Below are 27969 nucleotides of genomic sequence, written 5' to 3' on the forward strand. Positions count from 1 at the left end.
CTATGCGGCGTCTCGTTTCTCCTGTTTCCCGCTACACTGTGAAATTACATTTGAAAGTGTACTAGTAGGTGCTAGTAAAAACAACCTGTTTCAATACTTTCAATGAACTAAATTGAAATGCGGCAGGCGCAGGTCACCGCTCTTCCATTTCACATACGTACACGACTACGGGGCGACAGTGCGTCGACTCCGACATAGTACGCGAGTCGCCGGCGATATATGAATGCGTAAAGTGACCATTCGTTCCGCTTTGACGGGATAGTCACGCTCTCAGACTGTCTATCCTGCGGTCCCCAGTTAGAGGTAAAAGATCCTATTTCGCAAACAAACTTCATAAAATGTCTGTGATATATAAAAATATATGAATGGAATGCTAGGGGACTAAGAAAAAGAATAGAAAAACATACTAAAAATGTTATACCAGATAGTATAGCTGAAGGCTTATTCACAATCTACGTCATGGTGAACGTTAACAGTTAACAATGAAATTTTGCAGGATATATTGTTTATTATATGTATTGAATCTATATAATAAACGGGACTTGGGGCTGGCCTACAACCGTATCTCGGATTAGTTATCATTTTGATATCGGTGTTTCTTTCACGGGAGTAGACAAAGTAATTATTGTTGGTTAAATTTGAACTTACAATATTTTTTGTTGTAATTTAGGGTAGCGGACCTCTACCAGACCTCTAGACCAGGACACTTCCTACATATTAAAGTAAATTCATTTCATTGATGTATTGCATGTATTCATTGATTTATTATTTGTTATCCTCATATAATCCCACTTTGGTAAGAAAATAATGGTCACGTTAGGATGCGCTGCGCTCCGGTGGATTCCTAATCGTACGGTACAGCATGTCGTGATCCAGTCCAACAGTCCAACTTCAGTTTAGTCTCCAGTGCGGTTGCAGAGCGGCCTCACGCGCGTCTAAAAGGACTTGAGACATGAAGTTCGACTCGACAATAATCTCGTAAAATCAAAACAATCATCCTAACATCCCGCTCGTGATGTGCATGAACTGTTAACCGACATCGCCCGGTGAAATAGCAAACACTGCAGTTAGTGCTGAGTAATTGTAAAGTGTGCTATGTTGTGAATTGTGGCATGAATTGACACCGTAAATAAAATATCCTTTATATATATATATATATAAATAAAATATTTATTTATCTGAAATACTTATCCTCTTATTAACAGGTAAGTAAAGATTGTTAAATCTACAAGTGGGTAAATCGTAATTTCCGACGTACTTTTAATATATTGCATCGAATATAATTTCTAGGTACGTGTGTAAAATCAAAATATATCTCGTCTCACTAGACACTGACTATGTTACATGAAGTTGCCTAGTTACAAACAAAATATTCAGATAGGTAGTACACAATAACATGCAGCAGTGGATGACAAGCATCAACTAGGTACTAAAGAATCCAGTACTCTGCAAAACCAGTACTAACTTTAATATTTAGATTTCATTAATGTTAAAGGGTATATATGTATTTAGAATTTTGAATTCCAAAACTCTTATTAATACCACAGAGAACATAATATTACATATTAATATTGGGTTAACATTGGGTTTTTTTGTCAATAAATATTTAGAAACTTCAAAATATATGTGTAATGTTAATGTGTAGGTACGATGTAGACGTAAAATTTTATGTAATAAAACATTTATGTGCAAGCAATTTTATTATAGCTTATTTTAATGTATACATATAAATAAAATTTGAGTGTCTGTTTGTAATATTGAAATAACAGTTTTTTTTACTACATGCATATGAATATAAATACAGTACATACACAAAATTTTTTTTCACAAGTTTTGTCTGTCTATCAGTCTGTTTGTTCCGGCTAATCTCTGAAATGGCTGGACAGATTTTGACGGGACTTTTTTGGCAGGTAGCTGATGTACTAAGGAGTAACTTAGCCTACTTTTATTTTGGAAAAATAAAGTTATATACCACGCGGACGAAGTCGCGGGTACAGCTAGTACTCAATATGTACATATATTTTTCTCTATATAAAAATAAAAAGTTAAAATAATTTTGAAGGTGGACTTAAGTTCCTTTCTAAGCCGATAAATAAATGTATCTCGTTAACGCGTAAATACACAATAGTTGACGATGTCGTTTTGGGAAATTATTTTTAACCTACTTCAAAAAAGAAAAGGTGAATAGAACCTTCTGTTGAATGTTTATCTATTCTTTATAAGTATAAATTCAATCTCTGTGATCCATGATGTTGCGTTCAGCATGGATGCGGTGTGCGAGCGCGGCCAGGGCGTGTGCGAGGTCCGCGCGCTGGCGGCTGCACTTCATTCGCTGCACCTGTATTGCGCCTCCATATCCACTGCGCTCATTTGCTTCTGTGCGCCGGTACATCCGCATTGGTACGAACACGCATTCAACCATATCTAAATCAGATTTAGGGTTCCCTGGAAAGGAAATACAGAAGGAATTTCTGGTCCTTTTTTACCTTATATATTATTTCTTTGTATGTATTTGTTAATTTGATAATAGTACCTATAGTTGATCTTAAACCTCATTTAATCATTGTTATAAGTTACAATTATTAGGTAGGTATAGAACCAAGACAAAACACAAGCAGTTAGTTATACAATTTTTATATACACTCCAAATATAATAATTGGCGGTAGAGTCATAAAAAATTTCAATTTATATATATATACAAACAAAACAAATTGAGCTGTCTGTTTGTATTTTCAAATTAATAGCTTATCACTAAACGCATACGAAGGAATATACAATACCTACTCACATCAAAAAATTTAATTAAAAACTGTCTTTTTATTCTGGCTAATTTCTGAAATGGCTGCACTGATTTTAAAGAAAATTTCACTCGCAAATGGCTAATGCTATAAAGTGTAACTCGTATGTACTTTTATTTTAGAAATTTTATTTATTTTAATAAAACAACGTTCACGCGACGCAACACAAATTCCACGCGAATGAAGTGATGGAAGTTTATTCCCATACTCATATACATATATAATTTATATATACATTAATATAGGAACGTAACCAAACAAAGGTATGTTATGTAGCAATGTACATATTAATATTTTTTCTACAGGCATAGTAAGCATTGGAGAGGGCAAACAGCTCGAGGAGTGGCCAGTGTGCTCATAGGCGTAACTTGGTGCTGTGGTGCCTCTGCAGCATCACTGAGGCCTGCGGAGACGGTGTACCTGGTATCAGCAATTATAGCCCCACTGGCGTGGCTGGCCGCTGCTGCACTACACGCTACACTGTGGAGCCGTCGCTCGGCTGCACCTATCCTTTACCTCGCTGTATATTGGCTTTTATCAGCCATTTCCTCAGCAGCCATTCTGTGGAAGCACATCAAGACTGAAGTCAGCCTAAATCACATTGAAGTTTACATTCAGGCGATTTCTACAATATTAGCAGTATTTATAGCGGGAGTTGACAGTGTTTGTTTTTATGATGAGGTAATTATTTAAACTTTATTTTTATTTAGGTATTGTTGCGGGTGAATAAATACTATACCAAATTACATAAATAACACAGGTTAATGATGTGGTAACTAAAATCGAGAAGTACAGTCAGCTTCATATAATTATATCGTAGTTACAAGAATAGCTAATATTGCTATTGTTGCTACGAAGTCCATATCAAGTATACTTTATATTTTATAATTTTCCAAAATTGCATTGCCAACTGTACGCATCATAATACTCCCTGTAAAACTTCAAAGAAAATTATTTACTAGCCACTACCAGCATAAGCGTGCTCAAAAGTGGATCACCAAGCAATTTTGTTGACGAGTGTTAAACACGCATAACATGTTAATATGATATTGTGATGTACCGCAGAGGCGTGCATACCAGTAATTTTTATTAAACGGAACTACGACGCCGCTGAACGGAATCAGTATGTATGTAAATGAACGGCACCGCGACGCGCTTCACCCAGTAATACGCTATCGTTATATAAAACTAGGTATAAACGATAAATACGGTTTTGAGAATATACTATCTGCTTAAATAGTAGTGCTATGGCTTATAGCACAAAAGCATAGCTATATGTTATATTACGTTTGTGTTAAGTTACGCGGCCCTGAGCAATAACAACATAACATACTAATATTTAAAAATGCCAAAGAGTATTTGTTACGCTTTCAAAGTCGTATGTAATTACTACACAAGTCAAATTATTTTTTTCATAATTTTACATACCTACGAGTATATGTAAATGTTCATGGAATGAATGAACGGATGGATGAAATTATGTTGAGAGAAAGTTTCTCCATTTCTTGAATAGATAGATATTGTAATAATTGTTCTGTAATTGATGTAGTAACAATGTGTATTTTGGTTATGATGATAATAATACTCATGATAATATTAGAAAATATATTATTCTTCTACCCTCAACAATCATTATATTGAACATGTCTAAAAGTAGGGCCAGTACGAGTAACAGACAACTTGTTAAGTGACCTTTTATCATAAGCAAGATATACGAAGAAACAAAAGTCTTAACAAGAGAAGTAATGTTGTCACCACTAAACTACTCTTGATATTACAAATGAATATTTATTGATAATACCTAATACATACAAATTAATGTATATTTGCTTCTACATTGCTCTAACTACTTTTTGTCATAAATTTTATCTTGAATCGAAATAATTAATCTTCTGAAACGAAAATAAACTAAACTCATAATGGGCCGTGTATGTATGCACCTATTATTTATCAACGTCTGTATGAATCCAGTGATATTCCTTTTTGACTCATCTCCCCTATTACTAAAAATTATTCATAATTTCTGTCCTATGACGGTCCTTTATATTGGAATGAAAATCGTAAATAACCTTAGTTAATGCAATTAAAATATTACCCGCAAATTGGATCTTATAAAGAACTATAAATGTTAATCTAAACCCAATTATATAGATATTGAATTTACCTTGTACACTTGCAATGGCTATGGATATAAACAAAGAACAAATGACTCAGACTCTGATGACGATGCTAAGCTGATTATCGGCTAACTCGATGCATTTAGAAGTACGAGTAAATTCGTACTCTACAATACTTATCAAATTATACAACATACGTCATTTCAGATAAATAAAAAAGGAAAATGATATGCTTAATATATATATACTCTCCTGCATATATGAAACTAACCAAATAACTGTTCTGAAAGTGATATAAAGACTATAGATCCTTACCTATATGTTATGTTCTGGAACGTTGGTGCTGACATTACTAATAAGTGATAACCGCATTCAAATCGGTTAAACTTTTTCATATAACGTGCAAAAATGATAACTGGTTTTCTGCATCGTATACTTAATACATTACTAATATAAATAATAACTAATTTATATATAGATAATAATATATCATTTAGTTCAACTAGTTGTGCTTTTTGCTACGTTTTTATAATTATAAACATATTTTTTTTTTCGGACTACTCTAATGCTGTTGGCCGCAGCTGGCCTTTACAGCTTCACCTGACATTAGGGGGCGAGTGCAAATGGCACTCCAAACCCGCGGAAGGACTTATGGAGCGGCTGAAGGCCAATTCCTGCCTGACGGATACGACTTTAGTTCGAGGGCACCACTAGGGATTCGAACTCGGCTCAGGCCGTCGTAATATCGATCCCCGTTTGAATCGGACGGGGGATCGATCGGAGGGGTATATATATTGCTGATAAAATCAACTAAATGAATACAATAAGTAGGTAATACATATATAGCTTACTGTAAATATTTATTTTATCCCTTTGAGTTAATTATCTCCGTTCCCTATTTGACAATATGTTCTGCCTGATTTTAGGTCTTTTTTACGTGAAAATTTATCACAAAAAAAGACAATTTTCGCCTGGCCACCGTTTTGTTATATGTAAAGATTAATAAAGAAGATATTTTATACAATCAAAAGATCGAAGCAACCAGTTCTATATATATAATATAAAGTTCTAACACATAAGGTGTATTAGAACAGTGGCGCCAGATTGGAGAGGGCCCCGCCGCGACGGCGCGGGCGGCCGTCTGCTAAGTGAACTATGGGATATTAAAATAGGACATTTTACAATAAAACGAAGAAGGATTATAGTCAAGTTATCTACATTGATATTATAAAGAAACACAGCCGATATCGCATGGAGGAACACGAGCTTCAGAACCAACACTCCGATGTTGAAAAAATAATTATATGTTTCTATCACCTGAGAATCTGTCAAAAATTAAAGTAACACAAATTTTATCAAGTTGTCAATGTTAAATTATCCATAATAGATATATTAAGTTCCTATTTGCATAATAATATTAAATACGTACATATCTACCAAAATTAGATTTGTTAGTAGGTAATAGATAAGGAAATTTAGGTGTAGGTCATTATATCTATATTATTGTATTGTATGTACCTGACTAAAAAGACTAAAGTATCTATCTATATAATGTATATTTTTTAAGTTATGATAATACTACATGAGGCATTATTTAAAAATAATTCTTAAGGCATTTTTAAAATACTGTAGATATGTTAGATATTAATAATTAAGTAGGTATTTATAAAAATGGTGTCAGTGTCAATGTCTTATAAATTAAATATTTAATACAGAAGTAGGAATATATATAAAATAGGAAGTATCACAAAAAATATACGTAACCGTGAACCTGAAGGAATAGTTTGATGAATAGAAATAGAAGCAATAGTTATGCAAACAAAATTTAATATAAGCACTTTTGAGTAATCATATATTTTTGTTCTACCGCTCAAAAGCAGACTTTGATTAATTATAAAAAGAACCAGCAAAAAATTTGCGTTTGCTATTAAAGAGATTTTGCATGAATACAAATTGCCAAAGGCAAATACGTAGATATAATATTTATTTGACTAACAAAATGGGTCAGTCATAGTCATCAGAGCAGACCAGTCCCTAAAAAACAGCACCCGTTCACGACTTTAACGGGCAAGCCAACCATCTCTGCGCTAAACCATATTTTAGGGACCTCAATGACGTGTCCCGCCACGTCAACACCTGTCTAGACATTTAATGATGATATCACTGACTCATGGCACTCGACCACTTCACGGCTAATTATTATTATAACTATTACTAATATATACATTATACAATGTATTCGTCAATAAGGCCTCCTCCTTATTAACGAACAATTAATATTATCAGTATGTATAAGTAACTTTTTTTACTAAAACGTTATTATCATTCCTAACCTCAAAATGTTGTAGTAAGCTTTTCTGCAAGGAATGTGTTTTATTACGACATTTGAATCTTATTTCAGGCAGATTTAGAACAGACTCTGGCAGTTTGTTGTAAAAGTTTATATAATATAAAACGAATTACTGACATTAGTTACACATCATTTGGGTATAACCATTTTGTTTTTATTAGTGTAATCGCTAACTTACAGTAACAAAATATCCATCTACAATATAGAATAATATTATATGGCATAATAATTATGTGGATGTTTTATAGGTTGCAAGACGACACAGAAATCAACAAAAGCATACTACTGGTGACATTAATCAAAATATACCATACAAATACAATGATACATACTTTTATTCAAAGATAGCATTCTTATGGCTAAACCCACTGCTTTATAGAGGATACCTTTCACCTCTGGACCAAGAAGGACTTGGTGATTTACCACAAGATGAAAAATCAAATATGTATTATGAAAAATTTAAAAGGATTTATAATGACTTAAAGGTAAAAACTATTGTTACGTAAATTTACATAAAAACAATATCATATTAAATAATTTAGTTGCTCCAAATAAACTCTTTAATTGTTTACATTTTAGAATAAAAAAGTGGACGAAGGAACCCCTAATATATGGCATTGCTACTTTTACACAGTGTGGCCAAATTTTTATATTGCGGGTATCTTGAAATTATTAGGTGACTTAATAAGTGTGGTACCGGCATTAGGTTTAGCAGTTATTATAAGATTTATCGAGGAACCTCTTGACAGTTACGATCAGAAATCACAAGTTACCATACAGGAATATTTCTACAATGGATATATTATGTTATTTATAGTAACAATAGCACTGATAATACAAGCGTTGCTATCTCAAAATTCTACTCATTTAGTAACTGTAGAGGGCACAAGACTGAAAATAAGTTTACAGGTACGTCTTTTTCAGTATTATTATTTTGACCTGAATTATGAACATATATATATTTACTTATATATCCTATTATATATTCTGAATAAGTCTGCCCTCAGAACAATCTACTATTTTTACAGTGTGCCACACAGATTCGATCTATCCTATTTAGAAAGTTAATAATTGAATTGTTCAAAGTTCTACATCTATTTTTTATTTTCAGAGTATGTTATACGATAAATGCATGCGACTGGCGCCATGGTCCTCGGCTAGTCCAGAAGAAAATGAAGAATCCCCATTGCTGCATGTGCCGAATGTTGCGGCCACAACTCCGACTGGTCTCCTTACTAATCTCATTTCACAAGACACTTACAATGTAATGTCATGTGTTTGGATTTGTCATTATTTATGGGCTATACCATTAAAGGTAGAATAGAATAAGTATATAAAAAAGTAAATTTGAAATATTGATATCTAATAATAAATACTAATCTAATATTTCAGGTAACAGTAATTCTGTACTTATTGTATACAAAATTAGGTATAAGTGCTATAATAGGCACCGCAGTCAGTGTTATGTTTATCACCCCACTACAATTCTTCATTGGCAAAAAGTTGTCTGATAATTCTAAAGATATAGCAAAATGCACAGACCACAGAATATCCAAAATGACTGAAATACTAAAAGGTATTAACGTCATAAAACTTTATGTATGGGAAGATCTGTTTAATGAAAAAATATTGCATTTAAGAGAAGTGGAGCTAAGGCTGTTAAATAAAGACTCTATATATTGGAGTTTCTTAAGTATGTATGACCTTCTGAATTTGTATGCTATCGCAGGACCTAAGCTAATCAAAATATACAATATTTTAAATATTATTATTATTATTATTTCCAGCATTTACTACTCAAGTATCAACAATTTTGGTGACAATGATTACATTCATAGCATATTATTTCATGGAAAATAGTAATACTTTAACTGCATATAATGTTTTTGCCGGGTTGGCTTTATTTAACCAATTATCAGTACCATTACTTATTTTACCAGTGACCGTTCTAATGGTCATTCAAGCTATGGTAAGTTAAAAACAAGTATTATATTACACTCTTAATTATATTTTTTGACGTATTGCTACCAATAAATGAAGAATAAAATCTCTTCAGGTTAGTACAAGAAGAATCAGAGATTTTTTAGATCTTCCGGAATCTAATAATATTAAAGAAGTTAACGATACAGAATTGATGAAACCAACAGACATCTTGAACAATGCTTTTATTAATTGTTCTACTGACGACACGCTTCCCATAGATAATGTCGCTACTAAAGAAGAAATAGGAGATGATGACCAATTTTCAGATGATGAAAATACAAAACTAGCTCAAGAAAATAAATTTGTAGTTAGTTTTCAAAATGCAGTATTTTCTTGGGGAATGAAAAATGGCACATTATTAGAAATTGATGATTTAGATATTCCAACAGGTTAGTAATTTGAGAAACCCTTGAAATATAAGAAAAATTCGAGGATTTTTTATAAGTTTTTCATAAATTGGTTATCTCATTAGATGCTTGAAAATACTGAACAACTGGCGATATTGCAGTGAACCCAACACTTATGATGTTCACATAAATTTAAATTCAATGCTTTTCCATAAATTGACTCAGTACTTTTGTTTTGTGGTACTGATTCGAACTCAAGCTATTAGTATGATCAAGTTAAGGTAGGTCTTATTATATTAGTCGTTTCATTTGTTTATACATCTTTATTGTTATACATATACCTATATTGTACATGATAAACCGTAAAATTAATATCTGAAGAATAAAGCTACGAAATATAACAGTTTAACGTGTCAGAAATATTAATGGGTACATAGGTACGACATTTTCAATTCAATTTATATTTATTGCCTGTCTGAAGTATACAAACTATTATATACTGTGTATCAATTATCATTTTTAATAATATATTTTATTAATCAGGAAAACTAATAATGGTGGTTGGTTCAACTGGATCCGGTAAAACGTCGTTGTTATCTGCAATACTCGGCGAAATGTATTTAGAGCGAGGCGAAGTTAATTACAATGGGTAAGTTATATTTGATTATCATATTTGCATAACAATAGTAGGTATCTATATCTATATATTCACTTATTCGTGTTATATATATTTATATACCTAATATTATAGGAATGAGTGGGCATGTCGTTCTCATAATAATTAGGTATGGGTTAATACCGAAACTACATACAACAATGAGGTCGAAGACAAGCTGTTTTAAAAACCAATAGACCCCAGAAAATGAGAACGGATTAGAAAGGTTATCTGCAAGAAATTTCTACATTTATTTCAGACTACAGATAAGACCTGGTTTGTCATGTGTATTTTAGTTATGTATATAGTGTTAGGGATATATTTTGTATGTAACTGGAACAGCAAACAAGCTGCCTGCCAGGCCATTTCGATAGACATATAAATAAATAAATCACAGGACATTTGTCTCGCCCTTTAACCGAAACACGAACGAATAGGGATCTATCACTAACTTTTATGAAAATGCATTTCTGCCTTTAATTTGAAACAATGTTCAAAGTTTATAAATTTATTTTAGTTTATCCATTTCAAATTAAAAATCTTATCTGTTCTCTATATACTTACATAGATAAGCCTACAACTGTTACTGGTATGTATATATATTAAATTAATTGTTAGACATTCTTATGTAGACATTGCAGTAAATGGTATGCAGGACAACCACCATGGTTACTAGAGGCATCGGTACGAGACAATATAGTGATGAACAATGCTTGGTGTCAACGAAAATACGCGCGAGTGTTACGTGCGACTAGTTTGCGACCCGATTTACAACTCTTGCCTGGTAAGAAACTAGTTAACTATGTTCTTACCGTTATTTCTGACGGCCTTGGTGATCTAACGCTGCTACACCACATTACTTCCGATGGTTGCGGGTTCTATTCTTCGCAGGATGTGCACATTTGTTTGTTTATACAATAACATTTGTATAGTATAATGCATAATAATAACATCTCAGGAAATTCACACAACGCCATCTATCCCAATCTTATCAAAATATACAAAGATACAATGAACTTAGGAAATAAATTTGGACATTATTGTTTGTATTGGCTTGTTTGTTTTCTATGTATATTATGTATTTACGAAAAAGTATTTCTATCAGATGCCTAGTGCTATAACAGAAGCTGTCCTTAGCTTGGGACTAGATGGCTCTGTGTGAATTGTCCAGGACTTTTTGTTAGGTACTATTCTATAAATTAATTTTATATTCAATTTATTACTCATTTTACGCTACTATTTCTACTTCGCTTATATCCGTAATGGGAATATTCCTACTCTTCCGTATAGCTGTAGGTATACAAACACCACCCAAAATTATATAAAAACTAAATGCTAATTTAATTGTCAGTTTTAACGCATAAACCTTGAGAATATGAATATAGATACCCTACATCGTTCATTTAAACAGAAGGAGATGCGACTCGCCTTGGCAGCCATGGCACGCCACTTTCCGGTGGGCAGCGAGTGCGTGTGTGTGTTGCACGAGCTATCTACTCTAATGCGCATCTGCTGGCGTTGGACGAGCCGCTCGCAGCATTAGATGCGGGGCTGGCGCAGCACGTCGTAGCGCGCGCGATGGTCACGGCTGCCCGAGCCGGCCATACAGTGATAATCGCTACTAACAGATTGGAACTGTTACATTATGCTGACGTGGTAAGATCGTACTCAAAAACTATTGTTGTCAACTAACAAAAATCATAAGGTACTAGTGAAAAGATCATTCTGAATTATCGTTAAAAAAAATAAGCTGAATGTTTCTAATTTTTATCAGTCAACATGTATTTGATACTAATTCCATATTACTGGAATAGGAATCAAGCTGATCCTCCTGATGGACAGTATTAACTTATGAATATCACTACGGATACCGCGTCATTATGCAACCCCCATAATACCTATCACACCAAGGAATCAAGACTCCGTACCTCGTAACTGCCCGTCTCTCCTTTCAAATCGAAAGCTTACAAAGCTCGTAGATGACTTTTTACAAAGTCTGTCTCTGTAGAATCAGCTAATGACTGTACTGAATGTCAGGTAATAGCCATGGAGGACGGTCGAGTGTGTGGGGTTGGACGTCCGAGCGCAGGTGGACCATCGCCGCTGTCGCGTTGGGCACAACTAGCTGGCTCTGCACGCGCGGCTGCAGCTCGTTCTGGTGTAGGCCCGCCTGGAGGCTCTGCTCGCGAACGTGACCGTCTGCGTCGAGCTCTCAACCGCACCAGGTTCCAAAGGTGTCATTCCGACAATACTATGGTAGGTAAATTAAATTTATATAAAAGGTCTGCCCGATTAAGCATATGAAATCTTTACTCGCGTCTATTGATGAAGCTTGTTTTTGTTCTTGTTTCTCTAAAACAACCATATGATTTTTTTTACTTGGGGAAAATCCCTATCAAGGGAGTAAGCTCGTGCTATTATTTCTTCATGAGTTCATGGCTAAACATTATATTTGTCCTAGCCATATTAAAAGATCTCGATCTTTTGCCGAAATTAGATTGATTCTGATATCTGAACGATAAATACGGATACGTTGTGATTTCAATCAAATATTTATTTTATCAATTCATAAATTCCTATGTACTACGTATTGCAATATGCCCTGATATTTTTATAGCATGATCACTTTAAATAAAAGTTAAAATATAGTCGTATTGCTAGATCGGCATCAATGAAGCGGCGGGAGCACACTTGCTGACGGAAGTGCCAACGTGCGCGGGTGGCAGTTGGCGGCAAACCACGACTCGTACCAGGCGCCCGCTCTGTAGACAATTATCTTCACCACCACCCTCATTGCAGAATTACAAGTAAATACTAGGATCTCAATGGTGAAATTAACCATGTTTATATTTATATACCTATATATATATATATTTATATACACATACAGTAAGAGAGATATAACCGAGTCGATAAGCCACGTTTACTTTCCATTAAGAATGATGATTGAATTTCTATGGATTACCCTACTTCTAAAAACTGTGATGATCCGCCTTAAATCTATCAGCCAACTTATCATTCGTACAAATGATAAGAGTCTCAAATTGCTGGCAATTTGTTTCATCACAACACCAGCTGACATAAATGTAATAGATATTCAATTGTCGACGAATTAAATTAATGTCAACTACTCTTACTAATTACAGCATTTATTTGAAATTTTAGATCAGAAAGACTGAAAGGAGATATATTAAAATTTGTAACAAATTTATAAGAATAAACGAAAAATAGGATTATTTTTGTAGATGGAGACATGAGGTGCGACGCGCAGTTAGCGCGGACGCATCAAATACAGCGCTGCAAAGAGAGGCAAGTCTGCTGCGGAGGCTGCTGCGACCTAGAACACATCGTACTCTTGCCAGGTTAAAAATATACATTATTTCAGATTTATTATGTCAAGTTTGAAAATGTTAGAAGAAGACAGTAATTAAAAATGCTGTCCAAGATCGCTATTCCACAACAACGAAATCGTGGGCACAGCTAGTCTATTTATATTATGCGAGTTGTGATAGAAATTCACTTGAATCGTATTTTATAATATTCCAGATGGACACCGAGAACGCTACGTCGCCTATTAAGTTCAGAAGCAAACACACACAATGAAGACAATTTAAATAATGGTAATTATTTGTAACTATCATCATATCCACGTATGCGTTGTTATGTGATTACTCGTAAGTTTAATGTTAAGTTACTATTTTATGTTAAAAATAACACACTTTCTATTTACTTTCTTGCCATGTTAATAATGTTTTAATTTGCAATGTTAGAATAACTGGATATAATTTAGCTAAATGCTGCTGCGCTGCGCCAAATGTAAGATTGAAAAGATGATTGAAGAGAATGAGATATAAAATTAAATATATAGTAAATAAATTGTCGTGTTTAATAAGTTTGAAGTCGAATTTGTATATTCAAAAATATGTATTTTATTTTCCTGTTCATTCATAATCCTACAATATTCTATTTCATTACAGATGTAGCTAACGAAACTGGAGTTGACTCGACATACACGTCATTGACTTCCAATGGCGCTGAGACCAGCAACGTGATGGTTTCAAATTCATTTTCTAGAAAAGAAAATGACACCAGTGCCAGTGAGGTAACCAATTAACTTAATATATCATACATATTTTTTAATCTATTATAGTGTTCACTTATTTGTTATTTATGTCTTTTTGTATGTAAGTTGTTATCGACATAATATCGGCTCGTTAGCCACAGCTCCACGTCTTTACTCCGCGGCGCTTGCGCAGGGAATCCCTCCCCTCTTGCGCACGGCAGCCCGTGTACGCTCGGCTCGAGACGATAGATAATAAACTGCTAGTGTTTCCACATACACTACATCTCTCTCCTTTTTAAGTTTCTTTTCTTTTGTAGCATGAATCAATCCAACCTATTAGGTATTTGTTCCTTGGAGGCATGTGTGCTACGTTACAACGATGGTGGACTCATTTTGACACTATACTGCCGCACATAAGCCGAATCCCTCTAGTGCGATTGGCCTTTCCAGCGTAACCAGCACCGTGATAAAAAATCACTCCTCCTCTTTTGAATATACATTACATTTATATATTAACTCCAATTTACTCTGTGTTTCACATACTTCACCTTTCTTCTTTTATATTTGTTTTCATATAATCGTTATTCCACTTTGTTATTGTGTAATATTATGTAAGATTAGTACAAAGCACTTCTGAAAAAATGTTGTATGTTTATGACCAGAATATCTCTATCATAGTAGTCACTACTTTATGTTTTGTAGGTTTAAGGTAAATACTTATATTTTTTCCATTCTATCTGTCTCATGCAATGTGTTATTTACATGTAGTATTTTTGTTTATCATGTACATTTGAAAAGTGATTATCTAAAAGATAATCTGGAATTTCTTCAAAACTCCCCACTATTTATTATTATCATTCCATAAAATATGATGGGTCCTATGGTGGTATATAAGAATATTACTATATTATCAAGACATTGCATCAACAATTGCAATCGACTTTCCACTATATTCTGTCTACACATCTGATATCAGTCCATGTAGTATTAATTGGGTATAACTATAACCATTCTTCATCGTACCAAAATTATCTCTCTTATCACCTGCATTAATTCAGTGGTAAAATATTAGGAAAGGTTGTCAGACCAGTCTTTGAACGATCGACATATACAACATATATCACCAAGGAGACTCTACGTAGGTACTCCAGCAATCTTCAATTATATTATTTATAGAAATTATATTTTCAACCAAAATTAATTTGTGTCGTATGACTTTTGATTTATTATATTTTACTGAATCCGCTTCATTTCACTCCGATTATTAATACACATTAACACTGGCAATTTTTTATTACTTATATTCAACCGCAATTTAATGCAACATTCTATCAATTTACACTTTAATGAATGGTGTCCATCAATACACAATACACTGCTTGATGACCCCGCCAAAGACAATTTAACACAAACTGGACGTTAATACGCAATTTAATGCTTAACGAGCCAGCCAACACAATTTAATGCAACCTGTCCGCCAATACGCAATTTAATGCTTGACGACCCAGTCCAACGCAATTTAATGCAATCTGTCCATCAGTTCGCAATTTAATGCCTGATGGCCCAGCCAACGCAATTTAATGCAATCTGTCCATCAGTACGCAATTTAATGCCTGATGGCCCAGCCAACGCAATTTAATGCAATCTGTCCATCAGTACGCAATTTAATGCCTGATGGCCCAGCCAACGCAATTTAATGGAACCTGTCCGTCAATACGCAATTTAATGCTTGACGGCCCAGTCTACCTTACCTCTGTAGCTACTTTTTTAGAATATCAATGCCATTGTCACCATCATTATAACTCCATTGAACTTCTTAATTCATCCTCTTTAAGTATTGGTTATTAGTATTATGCTCATGGTTTTTCTTCCTTTGCTAATTTCTTTAAGGTCATCCGAGCCAATAGTCACTTTATAAGCAAATCATGAACTCTTGCAAAACACCAAATATTATAATTATAGCACATTTAAACGCCACTCTTATCCATTTAATTTTCACAATATATACATTTATGACTGATATTAAACATATTTCAGATTTATGTACTCCACAAGGATGTCCAGTAAATAAGTCTAATCTAAAGTATAGGAATACTAATAGTATCCTCAGAACTATTTTTTCCAATAATGTATCGTTAGTAATTGTTACTATCATGCATCTAGTAATAATAATAATCGTCCAGCTATAGTATAACGCACCTCATTCACAATAATATACCACGTATATAACGACTTCCTTGATTTAACTAATTCTTTGTAATCCCCTTGGACTTTCCATAAGAATCGATGTAAAATATACATTTACATAGCGACATTATTATTATTTTTAATTTGGAAAAACACCTCTTTATAAGGAATTTTCTCAACCCAAAACCTTTATATATAATGTTCCCACCAATGGTATGACTCTAACTCTACTTATCTCTTATCTCATAGAATGTGATTCATGTCAGGACATGTTTCGACGTACTTTTTTTCGTAGAACAATAATTGTTGTTCGATGGAAAGTAATGTAAAGTTTTGTAAACACTGCTGCTCGTCACTATTGTTAAAGATTCAAGTTGAAATGGCTCAGACAGGTTTTTTACCTTTTTATAAAGTTTAGACCAACGTACCTTCAACATAATAAATCTCAGTTCAACGAATTACTTGATATACTATATATTTTTTTTTACTTGCTTCCTTTGTTTCGATTTGTTTTATCGAGGTTGCACTGTAGTACGTATGTAAAAGTTAAAACACGCTAATTTGTCTAAGCTACCCTGCAATGCGGCCAAAGTATTTATAGAGAGCGACCAAACACCATGACGATAAACAAATACATGTATATATTTTACAACTACTACAATAAAGCAGGTATCATTTCCTATTAGCTGTCTCAAAACTCAAAACCACATTAATATACTTATTTTCGCGACACTACACAACTCCAGCCGCAAGTGGATTAACTGTCAATTAAAAATGACTCCCCATCGCTCCAACATCCCTGTCACATTCATAAAAAACAGCTGTCAGCGCTGTCTGCATGTGATCACAAAACAAATTCTAACTCCATTCCACAGCTACTAAATGCTGTACATTCATGCAATTATGGCTATTATTCCTATTATTTATTCAAGCTTCTTTGAATAAAGAATATTCATATTCTATTCCATGTTCCCGAAACTTCAAAGAAATAAAAATCATTTTTTCACTCTAATAACCCCATCACTCATCCGCATAATGCATTAGGCGAGTAGGTACAATAATTCAGAACTTAATAGTAGTTCTACTTCATATAACCATTATTGTGAAATTTCTAATTTACTGGTATTTTTAAAATAGAGATAATCTTAAATATGATTCCATAAAGACATACTCACCACCACTGTACTATACTATAGCTTATTATTAAAAGTTAATCACTGTCATTGCTGTAAAAATAATAGAATAATTCTATATATATAATTAGATATCCTTTTTCTCGTTCCAATATTATAGAAACCATACACCGCATACAGAAAAAGCACTCCTGTACCTTACATCCAACCATAACTAGCGACACACTACCCGCAATATAATAGTCGGCAGCTCAACCTCTTGACTACGTTGCTTTTTTTTTTTCTTCAACAAATTCATTAGACACTAAATTCACCAAACCAAAAGATTGCCTTCTAGGTCGCAAGTGTAGATGCGCACTTCATTTTAAGACAAAGCACAAATGTTAAAAATATGCCAGACAAGTAGATAAGCACCTTGCACTACATAACATGTATAGTAGACCCCAACATAATATATCAAACAAATAATTAATCTACATTTAAAACCTTCCTATGCAAAACAATTGCAATTCCCACCGGCATCCATTGGAACGCTCACTAATAATTATTATTTATAAATTATATAATCCAAAAGCATCAGATCTATGCCCAAATAAATAAAAACATTTTAACCACACTACTTCGCGGCTCTCCTCGAATACCAAAATAAAATAGTCTGCAGGTATTCCGAACAACTCATCTGCATCGAAATGTATGGGACACTGTTACCAGATACTTCAACACTTGCAATCAATTAAGGCAAATATAAATATTGTCCACCAAGCACTGCTCAAACCGTGTGTGTCACCCCACCTTAGATTTTACTATTGTTGTTTTGTATATAATACCCAACATCAGTACTATAATGCAGGTCAGCTCACCATCATTTGTAATAATATCGTATCACCCGACAACATTGTAATATTATCCCGTACAAAATGTAATATTAGGTTATCATGTGATCATTACAGTTAGAAAGAGGAACTTTAGACCACTTCTATTTGCAGCAATACCCTAAAACCGACCCCACATGAAACTAACATGCAGCGGCAACTGCAATGATTACCGATTTTTATTTCAACACGTAAATACGGAAGGGGGAATGGCATTGTTAAAATAATCCTGTGATGACAGGATGGGATGGGAGGACAGGTCAGGAGGGGTGGTGAGAGTAAACACACACAGTAGGGTGTAACTTGTATATTAACTGTTACATCTTGAATTACTCTAGCTTACACTAATTACATAAACTATATATATGAGGTACTGCGTGACCTACGTGTCGTTTGATAAAACGTACACTGGCACAATCTACTATCGAACGTGCTGATTTGCATCACTATATCACACCTCCCTGAAAAGTAGGGTGTCTATGGTGAAGGTGACCCCTCCCTCTGAAAGTCAAGGACAATTTTATTATTTAAACATACAAAAAGACAAAAAAAACAGCACTAGGATTAATTTAACTCAACAATTTCTCAAGGTATATCATACCTGAGTACATATAAATTAAAAACTGTTAAAATTACATTGTATTGTTGATACATATTTGTCAGATCTTGTTTTCTACGAAACAGTAGTAACTAAAATTTAAAATTAAGCCTTTTACTCTATAACAATTTTAAGAAATTTTATGCTTTACATTATTGGCCAATGTGACAATGCTCACTTCATTCTCTGTAGTTATTGACTTACTACACTTATCTATATATCTTACAGTATACCTACATAATCGTAAAAACTCATCATACTTCTGTATATACCGACAGAACTTATTAACTTGAGACTTATTGTACATATTTTTAATAATTATAACTTCCATAATATTATGATCCTTGCATATCTCTACAAGTTCTCTTAATGATTCATCTACGCCCACCATTGTTAATAGAGACGTTTGATTTAAATATATTATAGATCCGGATAGAACTACATTGCACGCATTATCATGCATATTATGCATACATAACACTTTTCCTAATGTCTCCTTATTACAAATATTTAATTTCACACGAAACTGTGACTTTCTTGTAATTTTTTAATTTTTTAATTGGACCTTGCTTAATAACGCCTGAACAGCATTAGTTTAATTTTTTAACTCATCGGACGTTACAATTATTTTCGATAATTCGTCCGCTGTTCTATTTTTTAAACAATTTACATTTTTCTCCATATAGCCAGTTTTCCTTTTATTAGAAAAAGTAACACATTTTATACCATTTTACCTTTTTTGAAAAGGTATACGTACCCTATCAAGTAATCCGTGGGGCTTTACACTTAAACAGCCTAATTCAAAATCTATAATACCTTTAAATTGTATTAAAAAATCTTCTTCTAATATACCATGGGAACTGCACTGTAATTCTTTAAATACATAAAACTTTTGTCTAAATTGCAGTTTCTGAAATTCAAGATTCAGGTAAACAAATCCCATTGCCTCTAGATTACCACAAACGCCTTTTATTATAGCGTTATCTTTATGGATCTTAATTGAAGGCAAATTTTTTAACCAATCATACTTTAAAACTGACATTGATGCTCCTGAGTCTGCTATTAAAAACATATCATTATTAAAACAATTAAGTTTAACTACATTATTTGTGTTTAAAGCTAAAATTTCGGTATTCTTATTTCCATGAACAAAATCTAACGACGTCTTTCTATCGCTATTCCTACTATCAGCTGACGCTTTGACGTAATTCATATGCTTACTATAACAAACTGCGCCACCTTCTTTACTATGCATTATTGTATTTTGCTGACTTCGCGCCTTAGTATTATTACGCTTCGCTTGACATTCATTTGATCTGCGATCAAATTCTCGTGCGTCATAATTTATTTTATTTATTAAACACGTTTGGAAGTTCTTAGGAATGAATTCCTCCTCTTCTATTGCTGTTTTGACAGCTTCTTGTATATTTGATATTTTTCGACATATTATGTACATTGTCAACCTACTATCGTTTAGCCCGTATGCAAATTGCCTAATTAGGCAATTGCAATATTCTCATTTATGGGCAATAGAATATCATACGCGGTGTTCAAACCCCCCGCTTGGGCAATTGTTAATTCAACAAACAACCTTTCAATTTCATCCCCAAACTCTAAAATTGTTCTATTACCCTGCCTACATTTTTGTAGTTGTGTTAAAATGAATGTACGATTTAAAAAATTTTTCTTATATCCTCTGTTAAATTATTAATATTATCGTAGTTTGATTTTAATTTTAATTTGGCACAACTAGAAAGTCACGTCTTTAATATAAATTTATTAGTAAGGGATGGTCATCAGGCCTGAGGATGGTTTTGTAAAATTCAATGCCATCTAAAAGGCTTTTTATAATTTTCTCATCTCGATTCACTATATGTACCTAATAGTAATAAAGCTATATTTAAATCAAATGCGGCCATTTTTTAAAAATATATAGACTAATATAAAATTCTTTCAAAAATTGTGTAATTGGTCTGTCACAGTTTGCCTACTTCCTGTTCAAAATAAGTGACTTAAATTTAAATACACAATCAAATATTATATACCACTTAATATGTCCCTTAATTATATTTTCACTACACCAAACACGTATAAAAATGTCTTCAGAAATGACACTAATCGCGGCACAATAATCACTACAACATTTGTAGACCGCTAGCACACTTTTATTCAATCTTTATACTTCCATCTATGGATGCTTCAATTAATTTTAGGCACAGGTATGCGGTGAACCTCAATTTGAGGATATTGGACACCGATGGCCTAGGAACATTAATTTCCACCGTACATTGTACCGTACATTTCCATAGTATATTGAGTATAAATAATTTATACCTCTTTGCTGCCCGAAGATCTTCAGAGTATATATCTTGATCCATTTATGCAGCTTCTTTGTCACGGTCGCCATGTGATGACAGGAGGGGTGGTGAGAGTAAACACACACAGTAGGGTGTAACTTGTATATTAACTGCTAAATCTTGAATTACTCTAGCTTACAGTATACGTAAACATATTACTACAAATATATATATTGTCAAGGTCACTACTACACGCAGACGAAGTCGCGGATACATTTAGTAGTTTATTAGTTGTTTTCTAACATAATATGGATGCGATTGGTCCGAATTAGAAAATGAATAAATTTCACGAGAGTGAAACAACGAGCACAGCTAGTTACTAATTATCACGCTCTGATGGCATTGATTTTCACAATATAAGCGATTTTTTTGTTATGATTATTTTTGCACCGCCAACAATTTTTCTCTATACTACCTATGGTTGACTGGTAGAAAATACCGCATGGTGTTTTTTTTTTTTTAATTGAGAATCTGTTTGTTTTACTCAATGCTTTAGCGTTTGCGCCTGCGGTTTACGCTCGCTTCAGCAAAGTTTATTATGATTTAGCAAGTTATGATTTTAATAGAGGTGTAATTAGAATATAATTATTGAAATATATACATTTTTATAAATATATACAATTGTTTATATAAGATGTTAAGTCCGCCAAATATACTGTTACTTTGGTACTGTGTGCATTAAAGTTATATAAATTATTTTATAAATATTTGTTTATATAAGATGTTAAGTCCGCCAAATATACTGTTACTTTGGTACTGTGTGCATTAAAGTTATATAAATTAATTAAGACATAGGCTTTATTTGGGTCACCCACCTTATATATACTTAAATAAATAAAATCGTTGGTTTTATGGATGTTTCCAGGAAGCAGCGTGGTGCGAGTACGGGCGGGCGTGCGGATGGTGGGGCGCCCTGTACTGGGTGGCGGCGGCGGCGGCGCAGGCTCTCTCGATCGCTGCTGACTACTGGCTCATGCGTACGACAACCGACACCAAAGTGCCACTCACAGAGGAACAGGTTACTATTAAAGTGCCACCTATTATTTAAACTAACATTATAAAATAATAAAAAAATATTTATCTATGAAAAGTTACGTCATCAGTGTGTAACATATTTATTTTTAAAAAGTTTCTTTCTTCGTTTATTATAATTGTGGATGAAAAGGTTGATCTATCAAATCGCTTGTAAACATTCTGTTGTGTTAAGGCGGATAAGCAGGAAGAAGACGTTAATCTAAATAAGAAGATTTCTCGGCCAAAACCCTAAACAAATGCCACGATATACGAAAATTGTCATTTAATAATAATAAAAAAATAATGTACCGACTCACTGCTTCCTCGCAGATTTTTTCTAATTTCAACCGATGTATTGTTATTTTTATTTATTTTAATGATATTAATTACAGGTATTCTTAGTATTTATTCAATATGCATAAATATTTTTAGAGCGTGTGTGGATCTTTACAATTTTGTCTTTTTGACCCATCAAGAATAAAACACAATTTATAGAAAATCTTATTAATGTTAGATGTGGAGTGGCGTCCAAATCTACGCCTTGTGGTGTGTGTGCGGTGCGAGTATGGGCGGACTTGCACAAGCGGCGAACGCATGCGCGGGAGCGAGGGCGAGACGTAAACTCCACGAACGCCTCTTGCATTCATCTCTGCACGCTCCACTACATTACCACCACGCAATGCCACACGGATCACAATTACATCGCTTCTCTGCTGATGTACAAGTTATTGATAAGGTTATTTACAATTCTTACATAATTAATAAAAAATATGATGATTATTATTATTATAACTATATTTGCGAACTTATTCAAATGTATGACAGTATTATAATGTTAAATTTCTATTTTGTTGTGAATAAACCTGAGAAGTTAAATTTTTGCCAAATAACTACTTATAAATATAATTATAAGTAGTTACAGGTAGGAATGTAAGGGCTATGAAACCATATAACTAACTGAAGCAACTAAGTCCTTTCTATTCTTACTATTACATAACTGTCATTGGGAGTACTAACAAGCAGCTCTAATATTCTGAAACTAATATAATGTATTGCATAATATGTGTTAATGTTCTAATAATGTGCTTTATTATTATTTTACAGAAACTGCCGATAGCTACCAGTCGTTGGGCACAGCTAGCACTTCTTTGTGGAGCTGCGATGTTAGTTAATGCAGTCTTAGCACCGTGGAGTCTCCTTGCCCTTATTCCAGCCGTTATATTTTATTTCACTCTGCAATCAGTTTACCTTTATAATGCCAGGTACATTTAGTAGTAAATAGTTATATTAAATTGTAAAAAGATCGTAAAGTTACCGAAAATTAATATAACAAACTAGTATGTGTTTACGCATGTATTACCTGTGTCATTTATTTTTGGCGCCAATATAACTTTGATGTCATGCATGTTGGTTCCGGTGGAGGAAATGTTTATTTTTCTGAAGTAAAAATAAATTTTAGTTGTAAATTGTAATCATCATACTTTCCCCGACTGTTTACCATATTGGGTAGTCACAGAAATTGTCGACTGTCTACGTAGTAGTGAACGAAATAAGTGTTCATTTTGCTTAGTAGGTATATTAATTTAAATCCAACGTGTCAGGAGACTAATACGTTGGTTTGTTATGGGTGTTTCCATCACCAGTGTCGTTCAGAAATATTATTTGACAAAGTTTTTTTTTTGTTGGCTAGATTCGATGTCACGACCATGACTGATGATAAGTAAATGCTAATAGTGTAATAATAACGATCAAGAACGTCGACAATTAACTTCTAATTTGAGGAGAGATCAGATTAAATATAAGATGATGTTTAAAAATAAATTTATGCAAATGGCCTGAATATACGGCTGCAATACTTTAGTTATATACATAATATATACATAATATACCTGTATATTATCATTAGTTAGAAAATATATGTAAAATAGGAAATACCCATTGTCATATAACAGGGAGCTTCAGCGCGAAGAGGCACAGAGCGCAGCCAGTGTGGTGTCACTGGCAGCGGAGACGAGCACAGGCGGCGCCACCGTGCGCGTAGGTCGGCTCCAACCTTACATGCGCGCCGCTTTTCAGCGTCGGTTAGATCGCAATCAAAATGCGCTACTGCTTCTAAACTCGGCCAACCGCTGGCTTGGACTTAGTTTGGTAAGATATTTATGTATACTTTTCTTTATTAGTGTTATGTGAAAAAACTTAAGTTTAAAACTAAACTAGCAATAGTCCTCTTATATAACTTATCTATTTATCGTTACTACTTGTAAACATCGCTCATAAGCAGCTAATTAAATCTGACTTTATGACATCCTTCACTCATGCCTCGCCACCACCGTTGCGTGTCATTCATATATAATTTAAGAGACACGCTCTTGTCGGTAGAGCTCTTGCAACTTCCCACAACCTTCCATCATCCTCTTTACATATTCTTCTTCTTCTTCTCATTCGCTTCGTTCTTGTCAGAACGGTCGTGGTCATTACGTAGTGGGATGTGAGGCTGATGTAATCCACCGCACGACAGCTCTGTTATTTTTCGGTTCCTCCATATTTTTTTCAACTTATCCATAACGCTTCTTGCCATGGCCATACGTCTCTTGACATCTTCCATGCAACCTCCTCCATTCGAAACTAATGAGCCCAGGTAAATGTAGGATGCGACCACTTCACAGTTCGCCAATTGAGTGACTTCGGGCGAATTATTATTGGTCAACAATCATGATCTTAGTCTTTTTACGATTGATTTTTCACCCAAACTCTTTACTTACTCGCTCCATTTTCTGGAGTAACGTTTCCAAACGTTCAGCACTAGTCGCAAACAAGGTCGTGTCATCTGCATAGCGTAAGTTTGTAATTTTGTAACCACCGATGTTAATGCCGGTAGTCCAGTCCTCTAAAGTAATGCGCATGGCAAGTTCCGTGTACACATTAAACAGTAGCGGTGATATTATACATCCGAACACCAGCACTGGGGTGAAAACGTTTAGACAGTATTTCGTCAGTGCGTATTGAAGCTGTTCCGCTCTGGTATAGACACTGAAGGAGATATACCAGGTGTGACGGTGTTCCCATTTCCAGTAACGTTTTCCACAGAACTGGCCATTTCACAGAGTCAAACGCCTTTGAGAAGTCAACAAACAAATATAAGTCGGCCTATTGAATTCACGGGCCTTTTCTATTATCTGTCGCACGATGAAAATTTGCTCTCGGGTCCCTTTTCCTTTAACAAATCCTGCCTGTTCAGGCGTGATTTCCTTAGATAGGCAGGATTTTAGGCGTTCATTTAGCACATGCAACATGATTTTACTGGCATATGAGATTAGGGCTATGAGTCGGTAATTGCTACACTTCTTTGTAGAGCCTTTTTTGTGTAAGGGTACAAAGATAGTATGTGCCCAGTCTGTTGGCCAAACTCCAGTCTGCCATATCCTGTTGCATATTCCATGAAACATTATGACCGCTCTCTCGTCCAAGGCTTTGATGGTCTCAATTGGAATAAAATCAGTACAGACTGCTTTTCCGTTTTTAATATGTTTAATTGCTGCTCTTATTTCCGAATTAAGAATATTCGGTTCTAAATTCTTGTTTTCGGATTTTATGTTTTCGGAGAGGTGAGACTGTGGATCTGCAAAGAGTGATTGACAGTAAGATTGCCATATTTCGGAGACTTTATCAATTTCTGTAGCGACTGTGCCCTGGCTATCTTCTATAGCCCAAGTTCTAGAAGACAATGTTCTTGTGATTAAACGAATCTTCCGAAATAGGTCGCTGGACTCAAGTCTATCTGCGTGATTTTCGGCTTCTTCACAGATTTTTTGAAGATAGGCGTTATGATCACTCCTGCATCTTGTCTGGATTTTTGCAGATAATATATTTATGGCAGTGATATTTACACCAGCAACCTTTATCTCACGTCTCTTTTCAATCAGAGCCAGGGTGTCATCAGTGATCCAATGTTGGCGTTTTTTTTGTTACAGTTGTTGGTGTGGACTGTACCACAGCTTGAGTAATTGCAGCTTTCGTTTTAGTCCATGGCAGCTCTGATGTTATGTCAGCGCAATTATTCTCCACTATTTCAACAAACTTTGTCAAATCTTTTATTTCTAACTTTACTTGTTTGCTAGTGTTCCTTGTAGCTTTTAGTTTCAATTTTAATTTTGTAACAAGTAATTGGTGATCTGACCCACAGCCGACACCAGGTAAAGTGTGGGAATTCTGAATTGAAGTTCTCCATCGTGAGTTAATTAGAATATAGGCAATCTGGTTACGATAACTGCCGTCGGGCGATGTCCAGGTATAAAGTCTGCGTACATGATGTTAGAAGAGACTGTTTTGTTATAACAAAATTATTTTCAGTGGCAAACTGTATGAGACGTTCACCTCTTTCATAACGTATACCGAGTCCAAATTTTCCAATGCAACTGCTGATTTGATGAGAGTTATTTCCGATTTTTGAATTAAAATCGCCCAAGATTAAAAGTATCTCTCTCTTTGGGACTTTTGAAATAGTGTGTTCTAATTTAGCATAAAAATTTTCTATGATATCATCACTAGCTGTACTGGTGGGAGCATAAATCTGAATGAAGTTTAAGTTAACTGGACATGCTTTAAGTTTGATACTTAGTATGCCATTGTTAATTCCAAAACACCTTAGGAATTATGTAATTCGTAGCCAATTACATAATTCCTAAGGTGTTTCTGAATTACAAATGCCACTCGATTTACACTAGAATTATAATTGCCAGAGTGGTATACGGCGTGGTTTTCGGTAAGAAAATGTCCACTATTTCTCCAGTGTGTTTCGCTAAGGCCGCAGATGTCAAGTCGTTTCTAGTAATTTCCTTTTCTAGTATAGTAAGCTTTCCAGGACAGAGTAAACCCCGTACATTCCATGTACATATCTTCTGGATATGTCGCAATTTAATGGAGGTTCCAGTGGCAGAGTTTCCATGAGTGGCCTGGTTCCCTACCACAACATGACCGGTAGTCCAATTATCACCGCGCGCCCCGGTCACATCACGGCGCCGGTTGCTAATTGGTTCGCATGTCATTCGTCGTATATCTGATTGCACTTCCATAATAAATTTCTTGGGAGATTTGTAGCAGTGGTTTCCCTTTGTCTTCTGCTCCAAACATTTTTGAGATCATTTAATTCCCAAGACTGCTGTAGCCTCTCCTATCCAGTTGCCTGGTAGGGTTAGTAGTTATACCGCCACTTCCTCGGTCGCCAGAGCCCCGTCTGTTATCTAGCAGGAAGCACCGTGACAACTTGGTTGTCACCGCCGTTTATCGCGTGCAGGAGGGGTTGACAGTTGGGCTGAACAAGATGTTGTTGTCATTCTCCCCTTACCCCCCTACATTTACGCTATACATATACGCTACTGCAATTTTGTCTTTTTTCTTTTTGTTCCTTGATGTAACTGTGTTTTCATGTTCCCAACCTGCTCTTTCCTTCTATTTTTCCATCAATAATAGGTAATTTTCATGTATTTATCGTGAA

At 34.4% G+C, this 27969-nt stretch overlaps 1 protein-coding gene across 1 annotated transcript in view; it reads left to right on the forward strand.

The window, feature by feature from the left end:
* The first annotated feature begins 919 nt into the window (after positions 1-919).
* Positions 920-27969, forward strand: part of LOC131848500 (ATP-binding cassette sub-family C member Sur) — a 33825-nt gene continuing 6775 nt past the window's right edge. The window contains exons 1-21 of the mRNA XM_059198389.1: positions 920-1125; positions 2263-2400; positions 3105-3480; positions 7515-7751; positions 7846-8175; positions 8378-8581; positions 8659-8959; positions 9054-9235; positions 9323-9638; positions 10140-10245; positions 10884-11035; positions 11663-11907; positions 12289-12507; positions 12913-13058; positions 13497-13613; positions 13798-13871; positions 14229-14353; positions 22327-22479; positions 22990-23211; positions 23580-23737; positions 24428-24623. Of these exons, the coding sequence (XP_059054372.1) occupies positions 2264-2400; positions 3105-3480; positions 7515-7751; positions 7846-8175; positions 8378-8581; positions 8659-8959; positions 9054-9235; positions 9323-9638; positions 10140-10245; positions 10884-11035; positions 11663-11907; positions 12289-12507; positions 12913-13058; positions 13497-13613; positions 13798-13871; positions 14229-14353; positions 22327-22479; positions 22990-23211; positions 23580-23737; positions 24428-24623 (3996 nt within the window). The 5' untranslated portion in view covers positions 920-1125; position 2263. The remainder of the gene's footprint in view (positions 1126-2262; positions 2401-3104; positions 3481-7514; positions 7752-7845; positions 8176-8377; positions 8582-8658; positions 8960-9053; positions 9236-9322; positions 9639-10139; positions 10246-10883; positions 11036-11662; positions 11908-12288; positions 12508-12912; positions 13059-13496; positions 13614-13797; positions 13872-14228; positions 14354-22326; positions 22480-22989; positions 23212-23579; positions 23738-24427; positions 24624-27969) is intronic.

The sequence above is a fragment of the Achroia grisella genome, unplaced genomic scaffold, assembly GCF_030625045.1.
Source record: "Achroia grisella isolate CSIRO2021 unplaced genomic scaffold, CSIRO_AGI_Agris_v1 utg558, whole genome shotgun sequence".
NCBI lineage: Eukaryota > Metazoa > Arthropoda > Insecta > Lepidoptera > Pyralidae > Achroia > Achroia grisella.